Source organism: Phoenix dactylifera, chromosome 15, assembly GCF_009389715.1.
Source record: "Phoenix dactylifera cultivar Barhee BC4 chromosome 15, palm_55x_up_171113_PBpolish2nd_filt_p, whole genome shotgun sequence".
NCBI lineage: Eukaryota > Viridiplantae > Streptophyta > Magnoliopsida > Arecales > Arecaceae > Phoenix > Phoenix dactylifera.
In genome coordinates, this window is record NC_052406.1 from 923615 (window position 1) to 938880 (window position 15266).

The 15266-nt window shown below is 39.2% G+C and overlaps 2 protein-coding genes across 3 annotated transcripts; both read left to right on the forward strand.

The window, feature by feature from the left end:
- Positions 1-817: 817 nt before the first annotated feature.
- Positions 818-7548, forward strand: LOC120103678 (protein RBL-like). Its single transcript, XM_039134030.1, has 5 exons — positions 818-1724; positions 1883-1981; positions 5765-6855; positions 6928-7189; positions 7291-7548. Exons 1-5 carry the CDS (start codon positions 1706-1708, stop codon positions 7512-7514), a joined length of 1695 nt encoding a protein of 564 aa, XP_038989958.1. The 5' UTR covers positions 818-1705; the 3' UTR covers positions 7515-7548.
- Positions 7549-9405: 1857 nt separating this feature from the next.
- LOC103707771 (FRIGIDA-like protein 3) lies at positions 9406-15266 on the forward strand. Of its 2 annotated transcripts, none has more exons than XM_039134031.1 (4): positions 9406-9558; positions 12380-13456; positions 13668-13825; positions 14497-15266. In XM_039134031.1, the coding sequence occupies exons 2-4, from the start codon at positions 12409-12411 to the stop codon at positions 15064-15066; spliced, it is 1776 nt and encodes a 591-aa protein (XP_038989959.1). In that variant the 5' UTR covers positions 9406-9558; positions 12380-12408; the 3' UTR covers positions 15067-15266. The 2 variants fall into 2 exon arrangements, with proteins under 2 accessions (XP_038989959.1, XP_038989960.1); XM_039134032.1 differs by having other exon boundaries at positions 12416-13456.

A 15266-nucleotide genomic window follows, 5' to 3' on the forward strand; every position in this document is an offset into this window, starting at 1 on the left:
GGTAAAACCTGGAAGATCTCCACAGAATTGATCATGTATATGAGAAAAAGTACCTCCATCAACAAAAACTATACAGAATTGGTGATAGAAACTTGATTCTTGTGAAGGTACCTCCATCAACAAAAACCATAGTGGGACTGATCACAGAAACTGGCTCAAAACGCCAGAACCATACAGAATTGATCACAGAAACTTGATCCTTAGCGGGACCATTGAAAGCATCTTACTGAAAAACTGCTAAAAAATGCCAAAAAAGAATCATGTTTTGACTACAAATTACTACAAAAAAAAAAAAAACTTGCTGGTAGAAAAGTCATTGCAAAAAAAAAAGATACATAGTGAACATGTCATCACAATGCATATCAAAGAAAGTACCTACACCAATGAAAACCACAGCAATAGCACTGGCGAGATAAAGCCTTTTCTTCCCCCCATTGTGGCTTACATAAACATGCAAGCACTCTGCAACCTCATTACTATCTCTTTGCAAACAATATATTTAACCTTGAACCACACTGTAAGGACTATGTTCGCAATATGTTCAGGTCCTCTACATTTCCTTTTTATGATTTAGTATTTGCACCAGCACCATCACCATCACCTTCGAATCGAATTGAACTTTATGGCTTTCAATAAGTCGAGGCTAGAATACTTATTTATTTCATTCAGGAATGCACATCCAGCCACCTATCAATCATAGAAACCATCTGGATGCAAATTGAAGCTTCTTGCCACGGCATCGGCCGATAACTTACTGGATGTGCAGACTTGGGTAGCCATGAACTAAAGATTAATCCTGAGTACACCAAAGAGTCCAAAACTGAAAGAATTAGAAAGAAAGGTTGTAGATGGCCTTCATCCTTCTTGCCCAACTTTTGGCAACAAAACGGATTCAGAACCAAATTTATCCTGCCATACTCTCTCTGCCAGTGCCACAGAAACTCTTGAGGAAGGTGGTCATATTTTAGCCAATCAATCCTCCACTTGAAAGCTTAATAGAGACTCCCTTCAAAGGACATTATAAGAATTATATATACAAAATTTGAAGACCAAATCTACTCCCTGATGGCTATGGAGGACCCTGTTTGTGCCTCAAAGGTTGGAGTGAGGCCAAACTCTGGCCATCGGATTGAGTGGACTCTGCCAAGGGCCAGAGATTGAACGGCTCTGATGGGTGATGTCGCTCGCCATCTCCATGCTAAAAGCTTTTTAGCCTCCTGGAACGTGGGTAGCAAGAAGGATTACTTAGTGCTATTCTCTTATCTTTTAATTCTAAGAGGCCGAACCTAGGGTTGTCTTTTTAAGTTTCCTGCTTAAATTTCGGCATTCGAGAGTTCGAAACGGAGTCGGAATTAGGGTTTTCCTTGTTATATTTGGGAATTCGAAACCAAGGTGAACTGGGATTGGGACTCCGGGGCTTCTATTAGGCTTTCGTCCGCCCCTCTCTGGGGAAGAAAGATCTTGCGGTCTCGATCTCTTCTCCTGCGTGCGATTTTGAATCCTTTTGCTTCGCGCGATTGGAGAGGCGGCGGACGGAGGCCGACGGCGCCGGAGATTTCTCAGTCTGTCTTGATTTAAATCTTTCTGTCTGTCTGTCTCAGTGTGAGCGCGCGCGTCTGCTTCGATTCGGGTGGAGCTAATGCAGTAGAAAGCCTCGTTGGGGGCGGATTCTTTTAACTCGGAGTAGCTCCGGAGGCCGAAAACCATGAATGTCCCAATTATTGGTAGGATTTTGTTTCTTTCTTTGTTTCTATTTAGCAATCCAAGGTGAAAATTTTTCCCTTTTTTCCTTCTTTTTTGTGTGTTAATTTGGAGGAATTTTGGAAAAGAAGTAACTTTGTTTCTCCTTCGTTTGGGCTTTTGGGGATTTGGGTGGGTGAAGATCCGTTGCAGGGGGATTTCCCGGAAGTGATAGAGGAGTATTTGCAGCATGGGAACATGAAATGTATCGCCTTCAATCGCAGAGGAACTCTTCTTGCTGGTAACTCCCTCTTTCGCTTTCTCTTTTCCTTTCCTAGTTGCTCAATGTTATCTTCTTCTCCTTCTGAATTGAAAGTTGATGGAAGGAATACATTTTGATCTGTTGGTCTGAGTCCTGGAGGATCGCATGGACAATGCCCGGTCTTTCCTGGAAAAAAAGATCTTTTTTTGTGACATTTAATTTTCAAGCACACTGAATCCCTTCCAAGAAACATATCTGTTGCTTGGCATGAGAATATGAAACTCTATACCTTGGTAGCTTTCAGACTGGTGGTCTAGTTTTTGTAGAGCCAATTCTTGTGCAAGCATCATGGATGGTTCCCTATTGTTTTGGTAGAACCTGCGAAGAGAGAGAGTGCACCAAATGGTAGAATTGGTAGCAGTATCTTGTGGTGATACAAGAAACCTGGGTTTAACCCTCCTGCATCCTGATAATTGGCCAGATTTCCACCTGTCCTAGTTAGAGTGAAAAAATGTGGAGGAATGGTTGGTAGAAGAACAGCACTGCTGTGATCAAATATGCCTTACTACCATCACCATCCATTTTGGGTTTGCAGTTGCCGGGGTTGGGGATCTAAACCCTTTCCAACATTAAACAAAATGGTTCTAAACATAGTAAGTAGAGAGCTGTATCTTAGTTGTTGGTAGGAAATCTATATATAAAAGTTCAGGTAGTGGTAGAGTCTCTTTCAGCTGTCTTTTGTTAAGATTCCAGAGGTCAATTTCATGTTGGTTCATGAACCCAGGTGGTTTCGATCACTGAAGTCTATGATTGCCATATCTTGACGGGTAGAAAGGTAAGAAAAAAACATGTTTGCATTTAATCCACCTTATCGTCAAAATTTATTGTCTTGCTTCTAGTGGTAGAGTCTCTTTTAGCTGTCTTTTATTAAGATTCCAGAGGCCAATTTGATGTACATTCATGAACCCAGGTGGTTTCGACCACTGACGGCTATGACTGCCATATCCCGAGGGGTAGAAAGGTAAGAAAAAAAATGATTTATTAGGATAAGCATTTAATCCACCTTATTGTCAAAATTTATTTGTCTTGCTTATAGTTTCATTTGCTTCCGCTGCTAACCTTTAGGTCATTAGATGTCATATCGACACATGCTCATCAATATCATATTGTTAGACTGCTGATCAATGGCTTTGGGTGGTGTTAAAAACTTGTTATGCACTTATTAATTTGCTAGTGATTTGGCTGTGCCCTTGAGGGTGATAATTCGGAACTATCTGTGCCTTATGCAAGCCATATAAATAAAGTTTGCTCGAGGGATAACGGTAAGTATACATGATTTTTCCAAAAAGGCATGTTTCCTCCAAGTGGATAAACATGTTATTAAGTATATTAGGATATAGTTTGGTTGGCACTACGGAAAAAGGCAAGTGAGGAACACATTGAAGTTATTGAAGACTTATTCTGAGGTAGCAACCAGTGCCAAGTAGTGCTGAGTTAACTGAATTTCTAGTCACAATGGCCTTGCACCAACAATAGCATTAACTAGTTGCAAATAATGTTTAAATTCATATTTATGAAGATGCATAATGGTCTGTGGCTATTTATAGAAGGTAAAATTTTAATTAGTAATAAGACAAGAAGGCTTCATTGTAAATTGGAGTTATGGAGGAATGAATTATACAATAAGAGCCTATAAATAACTAGAACAGAAGCCGAGTATGTAAAATATTTTTATCAGTGAAAGAGGAAATGAAAGATGATGCCAGAATCAGAATTTATGGCTGAGCGATACCATAGTGTGAGGATTAGAGTTTGGTGCATGAAGTGGACAAGTGCATTTAAGATGCTATGTAAACAACACATAGTTTGGGTATTTAAAGGAAAACTTTTGATAAATGGCAATAAGATGGCAACATTCTATAGTTCAGACATCAAAAATTGAGCAATGGAAAAGGCTCAAGCAAGCAAGATGAAAGTGGAAGAGCTGAGAATATTGAGATGAATTTGTGGTATAACTAGGAATGACACTGAGAAATTAGTATGTTGGAGGAGGCATATGAGCTGAACATTGGACGCACTATTAAAAATCAGATGAAATGTTATGGACAAGTGAATTTAGTTAAAAGATGCTTCAAAAAGGAGAGATGTGCTCAATTTGGTGTTGCATTTAGGAAGGAGGGGAAGTTTTTCGTTGCGAGAAGTTTTCTTGCTTCAGGACCTCATGATTACCTATCTTATATCATCTGTTGTATCTAGAAGGCCCATATCTTCTCTATTAGTTAAAGGCATGATTTATGGCTCCTCAGTGTTGTGGACCGCAGAGATAAGTACCAGCTCTCCAACTAAAATGCATTAAAGAAACACTATCAGAGGAGCATAATCTTTTCTTGTGATGGTTGTCATGCCATGATTCTTGCAACTAATGGACCGAAGAATTGGTCTGATAGTACACTCATGCTGCCTGGGAATTAGCACAGATGGATTATCTATATGAACCAGATTATTGGTGATTAGGCTGTATTATTCTCTCAATATTAATTACTTGTCAGCTCTTTATATTCCCTTTGCTTTATGTATGGTTATATGAATATCATACCAATGTGGATATTCATATATTCTATGTATTTTATAAATCTAAAAATTACAATAGTTGCTAATTAGTTGGCCCTTTATGCAGCTATGCTTTTGTTTATCACATTACCTCATGTATAGTGCATGATGTCCCAGTTCATCCATTCCAAATTAATTGTCAAATTTGTTTATGATGGTGTATTGAAACTTAAGCACTCTGCTTTTTGAACTCTTCATATATGCTTCTCTACCATATTTAGCTGATGTAATCGAGTTATTTATGTTAATATCAGCAACCATCGTTCTACCATTCTAATTTCCTAACTTCTTTAGTATTTTAGATAAGGAGCTTCCAAGCAACTTTGCTTCTCCCTTTTAGAATAGGTATAATATTGCTCCACAAGGTCAACTTATTTGAGTGCATCATATGTTCACATCTTAGTGACCCTTTCTGCATCTGCATGTGCTTATGTCTAGATACGATCTCCTAGGTGAGGTGGAGGGCTACATGAATTGATTACATCACCTTCATTTCGTCCAGCATTTGTTCTTCATGCCCTAAAAAAAGTGTCCTTGGACTTTACTCCTACGAGCACGACGTGTTAACTAAGTCTTTGTTACAAAATATGGTCCAATTTCCATCCAGTAGCACCAGAGACAGTGTTGTTGAACCTCATGACATGCACGAGATCTAGAAGAGAACCTTTAACCCTCCACCTTACACACTAGAAGATGCAAATCTGAAACAAATTAAGGGAAGTACATTCTCTCTCTCTCATATCTGCTTCAATTGAGTGCCATATTGTGACCGTACAATTAGGGCTATCATATATATTGATATTTTCACATCAAAATTCAGAATTCTATAAAAGGTTCTAGTCCTTGATGGCTTTTGAGTTAGGCCTTTAGGTACCTCAGTATTGAGACACTATTTTAAATGCTGTATATTTCTATGAGTATCGGTTGTCAGGATATGTTTGTGCCTATGTTCGTTGTGAAATATTTTACATGGTTTTAGTTATCCTTTAATTTATCTGAACTAAAGTAAAGATGTTAGCCAGATTGGGCCCTTAAGCTATTGTTTCCAATTTCTGATATCTTGTGCTTTATAGTTATTCTGCATCATGTTTTCTTTCATTTTAATATCCCAAATTTTATCTGCTTATCTATGGAAAGCTATGTAGTTCTTTGTAGTATTTATTATTTGTTCTTCAACTTTCTGATTAAAACTGAATTGTTTACATTGTTCAGCTGGCTGTGCTGATGGGAGCTGTGTCATATGGGATTTTGAAACTAGGGGGGTTGCTAAGGAGCTCCGGGACAAAGACTGTATTGCCCCCATAACTAGTGTTTGCTGGTCCAAGTATGGTCGCCATATACTAGCTTCTGCTACCGACAAGTCATTAACACTTTGGAATGTTGTTAATGGGGAGAAGATGGCTCGTGTGACTTTGCAGCAAACTACTCTTCATGCACGTCTCCATCCAGGGTCTTCTACTCCATCATTCTGCCTGGCTTGCCCCCTCTCTTCTGCACCTATTCTTGTTGATTTGAACACTGGTAGCTCCACCGTTCTGCCTGTTTCAGTGTCAGATGCTGGAAATGGCACTACTGCTCCCCATCCACGCAATAAATTTTCTGATGGTTCTCCACCCTTCACTCCCACTGCAGCAACTTTTAACAAATATGGAGATCTAATATATGTTGGGAACTCCAGAGGCGAGATACTCATTGTAGATTCCAAGAACATCTGGGTACATGCAATAATTCCTATTTCTGGGGGTTCTGTAGTCAAGGATATTGTTTTTAGTAGGAATGGACAGTATCTGCTCACAAATTCAAATGACCGAGTCCTTAGAGTATATGAAAACCTTCTTCCTCAGAAATTTGCAGCAAAAGAACTTGAAGCAATAAGCAGCAACGATAATGAATTTCAAGGGATTGAGAAGTTGAAAGTAGTTGGATCTAAGTGCCTGCTCCTATTTCGGGAGTTTCAGGATGCAGTTACGAAGATACAATGGAAAGCACCATGTTTCAGTGGTGATGGTGAGTGGGTTATTGGTGCTTCTGCTAGCAAAGGGGAGCATAAATTATACATATGGGACAGGGCTGGGTATCTCGTGAAGATCCTAGAAGGACCTAAAGAAGCTCTTATAGACCTAGCCTGGCACCCTGTTCGCCCTTTAGTGGTCTCTGTTTCTGTTGCTGGTTTGGTGTATATTTGGGCCAAAGACCACACAGAAAACTGGAGCGCATTTGCTCCTGACTTCAAGGAACTCGAGGAGAATGAAGAATACATTGAAAGAGAAGATGAATTTGACTTGATGCCTGAATCGGAGAAGGTAAAAATAACTTTCCCATCTGGGTGCTAATCTTCTTAGATGTCTGATGTTATCTAATATGCTTATTTGCAGGCGAAAGATTTGGACATCAATCAAGATGAGGAAATTGACATTGTGACCATAGAGAAAGATTCAGCTTTTAGTGACTCCGATGCATCACAGGAGGAGCTATGTTTCTTGCCTGCAATCCCCTTGCCAGATGTTCCCGAACAACAAGACAAATGCCTTGGAAGCTCATCAAAGTTGGAGGATAGCAATCATTCTGGCTCCCCATTTTCAATTGAAGCAGCACAGAATGGTCAGGCTATACTTCCTGCTTCTAGTCCACTGGAAGGTAATGCCATTAGGAAAACTCTCCACCTATTTTGAACATGCAATGGGACATTTTTTTTTCTCAGAATCTATTGGAGTCTAAATGGGATTGTTCTTTTGCAGTGGTGGGTAATTCTACTGCAGAAGAGGCTGTGGAGACCTCGAGCTTAAAGAGGAAGAGGAAGCCATCAGCGAAGGGGATGGAGTTACAGGCAGAGAAGGGCCGGAAACCCTCAACAAAAATCAAGCTGTCGGGCAAATCCTCGAAATCCAAAAATAAACATGGGGATGGGCTTGACACAAATGGCTCTGTACTTGAGGATGATGTAACTGATGATTACCTATAAACAATTCTAATTGATTCCTTATTTATTTCTGGCATATCTCATGTTTGTGTGCTGCAGTCAATGATAGAAATGTTCCTGGTAAAGCAGAGTTATTTCTCATTGCACTGAGAAAACCCTACTTGCTCTGGAAATTTTAAAGATTACAAATCATTTCTCACCAAAAGAAAATAGGGATGGCAACTGGGTCGGGTAGGTCAAAACTTTATCAACCTAAACCCAATCTATTCATTAAATGTGTTAAAAATCCAAATCTGAACTTGATTATTTTGTTAAACAGCTAATGCAAACGGATCTATAACAGGTTAAATTAATTTTAACGGATAAAACAAGTCAAGTATTGCCACTATCAGAAAATCTTTTATACGTAGCCCTCGTCGCCATCAAGTGGATTATGTAGATGATAATGTTATTGTGGACGCCTGGAGATTTACCATATTACTTGGGTCTCATATTTTTACGATTTAATGTTCTGTTCGGAAGCTTCATCAGGTAGATCATAGCCTAGTGACAAGGCATTCCAAAATTTGATTGGGAGGAGGGGTAAGGAGACTTGGGGCATGACGTGGGGATCCGGTGGAGGTTGGCCCCTCTCTCACTCTCTAAACCCGAATCAAGCATCAGCTTGGGGCCTGAATAACATGCTAAAGGGAAAGTCATTCATCCATGCTGCATTATGGTCAATAGAATCATGGTTTACAATATTCTTTGAGTTATTTAAAAAAATTAAATTATTATTACTTTTCTCTTGGCCAAAATTATTCTCCATAAATGATTGAATCTACAGCTATTCAATTATTCAGGACTAATTTAAGAAATATTTATACATCAAAAAGGTAAAATATTATATCCGCGAATTGAGGTTTGTCTCAAAGGTACAAAATTTGGGTGGTGCATTTCCAAAATTCTAAGACTTATGTAATTATAAGTTGGGTAGGTCTCCCTCGTTTTTCAAATTGCTCTGCATGCATCATCTATTATTTAAACAATGCAAGAGTTATGCGACCATCTGTATATCATTTATCAATGATATGAATCTACAGTTATCCAATACTAAGCGTATTATACGTGATTCAAATAGGCTATTGGACAAATAGCATAACATAATTTAAAGAGAGTAATGCATTGCCTACTTGGATCTACATATAGCTTTTTATAAGATTTCTTGGGGAAGAGATGTTTGTTGTTTACATTTGAAGGTAGGTGTGAAAAATCATATGAAGGTAGAAAGTAGATGTAAGAATAATTAGATGAACAACAAGGGGCTTATCGTTAACTCCTCATTTCACCTCCCTCTATATGCTAATTGTAGTTGTTGTTATCATTGTGAAGACCCATGCGGGTGTGTGTTTTATCCCACATTAATTATTCACTGAGCAAATCTTGAGTACTTATAGAGGATCAAGAAACCTAAATAATGTTGTAAAAATAATAGATGGAAAGAAGGAAGAACTTATCAGTTGAGGCGTAATTTCACTGTCCTTAAGAATAGATCGCGCCTCTCGGAGAATGAAGGTAGAAAGTAGATATAAGAATAATTAAATGAACAACAAGGGGCTTATCGTTAACTCCTCATTTCACCTCCCTCTATATGCTAATTACAGTTGTTGTTATCATTGTAAAGACCCATGCGGATGTGTGTTTTGTCCCACATTAATTATTTACTGAGCAGATCTTGAGTACTTATAGAGAATCAAAAAATCTAAATAATGTTGTAAAAATCTAAATAATGTTGGAAAAAATGAAGAACTTATCAGTTGAGGCGTGATTTTTCTGTCTTTAAAAATAGGTCGCGCTCTTCGGAGAACAGAACAGAGGAGAGTGTTCCTGGCCATCAGATTAGGAATCCTAATGAGCGACCTCGATATGTCAAACGTCGGGCCCGCGGGAACACCATATCCGTCCTCGCGGCCGGGATTCAATACCCCTTCGAACACCATATCCGTTCCTGGAGTTCGTAAATCAAGCAGGTTTCTCTCCTCCGCTTCTTGCCGCTCCGATCCATCGAGGGTTTTCTCCACCTGGCCTCGTTCTCGAGTCAACGAAGGTATGGGCTTTCGCTTCTTTTCTAGACGACTTCGATCTACTTTTCTGAAATCAGGCTTCCTCTCGAGGCATTAATTTGCTTTTGAATCGCAACAAGTTACCCTAGTTTGCATTCTGTGGGAAGTTTCTCACTTCCTCCAATTTACATAAAAAAAGGTCATCCTAGTTTACTGATTTTTGGCCCCACGAGCTCAACTCCATCTTTCTTTGCTTGGTCGGGGGCTTCGACCCATAGAGAACAGGGTGGCTCTCAAACTGAAACACATGTGGTAAGGTCTCAGAGTTTTCTAGCGTTGTATACTATCATCGGATGAAATGATGCGCCAAGAAAAGATAAATCTTATTGCTTTATCTTCTGGGGATTTTCTAGACGTGCGATTATTTGTGATATGGGCACATGTTAAAATTGTTTTTTTTATTTAAAGAAATTCATTAGAATAGTAGCGTAGAAACGCGAATTTGTCTTCCTTTGCTTAAATATAATTTTTTAATCATACAAGTGGCACGGAAAAGTGAAATTTTTATTTTCTGACTGAAAGCTATTTATTTATTTAGATCTTAGCAGGAGCATGAAAAGTGAATTTGTAGTTATTCGCCTGAATGCAATATTGACTTGCTTTTTGTTTTAGTTTTTCTATTTTAATTGCGCATTGGGTAAATGACCTTGCAACCGGGGAAAAAGAAAGAATTTTATATCTCTGGATATGCAACTATTGTGTCTATAAACCACTTCTGATGTGTTTGGCAAAATGTAAGACCTAAATTCACGAATATCTTTTTGTCTTTGATACATTCTACATTGTTATCTGAAGATTTTAGATAGTGTTCTGTGGAGAAGAGGGAGAATAGTTTTTCTGTTGAGGTTGGAGAATGCATGGATATGAGTGTGTGTGTGTGTGTGTGTGTGTGTGAGAGAGAGAGAGAGAGAGAGAGAGCTTTTTATAAGCTAGTTGTCTTAGGTTTTTGTGTTGGGATTTTGCCCAAATGGATTAATCTGGAGTTAGGAAAAACTGGATTTGATCTGAATTAGCTGTAGGTTTGGGATCTCCTCCCATATCCATGCCATTCCCTTTATGAGTTGGCTTTAGAGATGCAAAGTGGCCAGCCATGTGCTAGCTCTTTGATAGTTGTGTTGGCTCCACTCTGAAGCTAGTGGACGGATATATTTATTTAGGTCAGGTTGATACTGATGAGCCAATTTAGGTTAGCTCTAGGTTTATGGACTAAAGCTGAATCTTAAACTGTTCCCTGTTTTGCGTAGTAGATTGGGTCTCAGGTATTAAGTCCAATAATGTAAGAGCCATGTCTGATCTCATTTAAGAATGGGCCTAGCTTTGGGTTCCATACCATGGGTACAAGTTTGGGGTTTGGGTCAAGTCTATCTTGGTTCCAAGTTGGGCACTTGACCCACTTGCAGCAGTTACTAACTTATTCATTGACTGGTGGGAATTGCATAGTTTGGGCATTCTTATTTATTCAAATTAAGATATAAGGAATTTTTACAACAAATTTAAAAAAAAAACTGAATGAAGACTGTGGCATTTATCTTACAGCTTTGTGCAAAATATGAGACTTCCAGAAAGCTGATTTAGAAGAATCTAACTCTTAGGACCTGTGTTATATGCAAACAAGCCACTTGCAGCAGTTACTGATTTATTTTATTGACTGATGGGAATTGCATAGATTGGACATCTTATTTATTCAAATCGAGATAGAAGGAATTTTGCAACATATCTTAAAAAAAATCTGAATGAAGACTGGACAGCTTTGTGCAAATTCTCGGATTTCCAGAAAGCTGATTTAGAAGAAAATTCTAATTCTAACTTTTAGGACCTGTGTTACATGAAAACAAGCTGTTATACATTTACCTTTTCCTTTGATTATGGTTGGCTATTCATTGGTTATCCATTTTGGCTTAAACTTGGAATGAAGGAATGTTGATTCAGTTGATTCTTGTTGCTTGACAGCTCTTTCTCTGAACAAATTAGAGAAATAGCTGTGATATCATTTCATTTCCCTTCTCGTAAACATGAGACTAGTGTTCTGACTCCAGTAGCGTTGTTATACCCCAAATCTTGGGGTTCAGGAATGGCGGAATTGTTGCAAAATAAAAGTTTTTTTTTTTTTGTTTGTTTGTTGGGGGGCTGCGCGGCGGGGGTGGGGGTGCAAATAATGTTGTCAGTTCATGAGAGGGTTTTGCTATTATTGTTGCCAATTCTTAACCAAGTCAAAACTTGTAGATGGTGTTGAAAATTTAAGGTTTGAAAACAATTGTTTCTTTCACCATGAGTTTGCCTTATGGTCACTGAGCTGTGAGAAAATATCAGAAGGGTTGGTATTGTCTGCAAAAGACTAGAGCTTCCTCCGAAGTGAAGCTAATAGTAAGTGCATAGTAGGCTTGGGAAGTAACTGACATGTCTATGGAGTTTGTTGGCTAAGGTTTTTTAGCATCTCTCTCACCAACCTTGCTCCACCTTCCCTTTCAAACAAAACAAAACAAAGCAAAATACAATCATAACATGAATATCAAATACTATTCAATCAGCAGTGCTCTTAAATGACAACATCTTATCTGTTGGGCATAGTTTTAGATTCATTTAAAGTTAAATGATGTTTAACCAGAGATGCTATTGTAAACTTCTATGATATGTTTTGCGGTGGTTAGGAATTAGTTACTTTGTGTCTGATATTATGCCTCCTTTTATGCATCTGCATCATTTTTGTATGTTGTCTTAATCTGTTGGTGTGAAAATAATTGCTTGTGCAGTATTCGTTTATTTTTCCCCTTTTTTTGGCCTTACCATGTATGATCTGTCCTGCAGACCGTTTAATTGATAACTGCAAAATAGCCATGGCAGAGACTGAAAAGCTCACTAAGGGTATTGAGTCAGCAACAGCTATGCTGGAACAGCTTGGAAAAGCATTCGAGGAACTGGAATCCCTGAGAGAGTTGTTTTCGCAAAACAAGATCCAGTGGGATGGCATCAAAGAATATTTTCACAACCTTGAGAGATCATTAAAGAATAAGTGTTATGAATTAGAAGAGAAACAAAGGTTGTTCGAGGAAAAGCAATCCAAGACTCGTGCATTGATTGCAGAAAGAGAGGCTGCTGTTGCCCCAAAAGAACAAGCTTCATCGAATAGCCTTCAGGGGCTGAGAGATATTGCTGTTTCTGCCATAGTAGAGGCATGCCAGAAATACAAGGTGGCATCTCCTGAGACAGTTGACGTCAGGGGAAGCAAAGCAAAAAAGGTAAGCACGTCTCTCAATGATCCTAATGCACCTCCTGCACCAGAGGAGAAAAATCCTGATAATGGATCAGGTGAATTAGCTGAAACTGTGATTAAGCCCTATCCTCAATTGAAGCAACTTTGCGAACAGATGAATGCAAAAGGCCTTCTGAAATTTATTTCAGAAAATCGGAAAAATCTTGTCACCCTACGTGGGGAACTTTCTGCTGCATTGAAAAATGCAAATGAGCCAGCCCGTTTGGTGCTGGATTCCTTGGAGGGATTCTACCCTCTGGACCAATCTATTTTACAAGGGAATGAAGACAGTGCCCTACAGGGCCTGCGCAGAAGCTGTCTTGTATTGATGGAATCTGCAGCCCCTCTGTTGGGGATTGCTGAGCCAGGTGTCGATCACCCTGTTAGCTCTGAAATTAAGCAGCAGGCCAAGGCAGTTGCTGATGAATGGAAGCCCAAGTTGGCTGGTGTGGACATAGATGCTTCTAATGGATATTCATTGGAAGCACAAGCATTCCTACAGTTGCTTGCAACATTTAGCATTGCACCAGAGTTTGATGAAGACGAACTTTGCAGGCTCATCGTTGCTGTCTCTCGTCGCAGACAGGCACCTGAGCTTTGCCGCTCTCTTGGATTAACACAAAAAATGCCAGGTTGGTATCCTACAAACTGACCATAAGGGTTCCAATGACTCAACCATTTCTTTAGTTGAGGGTGCCCGCTAGATATGGGTTTAGAGGAGATCTAAGGATAGTTGGTTAGTGCAATCAAAGGTGAACTACAAAGAAGTTGATCATCTAGTGAAATACTCTATAATCTATATTTTCTTGGTATGCTAATTATGGGAACCTTGTTTTCGTGCAGGTGTGGTCGAAGATTTGGTTAACAGAGGGAGACAGATTGATGCTGTTCATTTTGCACATGCTTTCCAGCTTACCGAGAGCTTTCCACCTGTGCCTTTGTTGCAGGCTTACTTAGAGGACCTGAAAAATGCCAAAAATAATGGGAATGGTGATGTGCAGGTGAGTACATCTGATATGTTTTTAAAATTTATGTGAATGTGTATTGTTCTTTAGAGAAGCCCAGGGACAAACCTTTGAGTCACCCTTGGTGGTAGATTTCGAAACCATCTGCATGCCCCGATAATGCAATTTTAATTAGTTTTGGTATACAACATTTTCTTTTAGGACTCGTTTGGTTTGTGGGAAGAATTTTTCCTCACTGGAATGTTTTTTCTATAAAGATGATTCTTGGGAATATGATGTCTGGAAAAATGGTTTTGGGATGTTTAGTTAATCATGGGAAAGTGGTACATTTTAAAGTGGCTTATGTGTGGTTGAACATCTACTTTCTTGGAAAAGTTGTATGAAATACCTATTATACTCTTAATATATGGAAAGATCTTACCTATGCTTTTTGATAACGTAAAAATATTTTTAGGGAAAAAGAGACTCCAATTCTCAACCAATGAAAAAATAGCTTTCTTATGTCCTCTATGGATTTTTCTTTTACATAAAAGATAGAAATTTTATTTTCATGGGAATGCTACTTTTTCATCTCTCTTCTTTGAAAACTTTAACCAAATAAGAGGCATTTTTTATTTTTCCGTTGACCACACTCTCTCCCTTTTTTTTTTTTTTTGCGAAACAAACGAGTCCTTACTGTCAATTATCTTTTGTCCCAACTCTTTCAGAATAAACTTGCGCAGAAGGATCCCAATGCTCAGGAGCTTGGAGCACTAAAGGCAGTCATCAAGTGTATTGAAGAGTACAAGCTCCAAGAAGAGTACCCTATTGAACCTCTCCAGAAACGCATCGCTCAGCTCGAGAAAGCTAAAAATGATAAGAAGCGAATGGGGGAATCTGTCAAGCTCCAAACCAAAAAGCCTCGAGACACTGGGGGATATGCCCCTCGCAGGCCTGCTTTGGTTGCTGACCGTAGGCAGCTCCTACCTACAGCTTTCGATGAGAGGCGACTGTATGCAGGTGCTGCAGAAAGGTACCCTGGGAGGTACCCTTACAATGCACCACCCACTGATGGGCAACCTGCATATGCTGCCTATGCTCAACCGGCGAATGCCAGAGTTCCATTTCATTACCCAGATGAGAGATTCCCTGCTGCTCCTTATGATGCTGCATCAAATTATTGGAGCTATACAGGCACTGGACTGCATTCTGCTCCAAACAGCTACGGTAATTATACGGGCTCTGGAAACCCGTCTTATTCATCCAACTATGGAGGCTATACAGGCAGCAGTTTGTAGTCATCTCACCAATCTCATGTAATGTGAGCTTGAATGACTGTAGTTTGCCTTCGGCTACTAAGTGAGCATGTGAGAATTTGGAGGATGTGTTTGAGTTAAGGCGAGAGAGCAAAGCTTTATTTTGATGGGTAACTCAAACTCATTTTAACTCCAGAATCCATTCTAGCATATTATCATGCTCGCTTGGTTACAGTTTATCA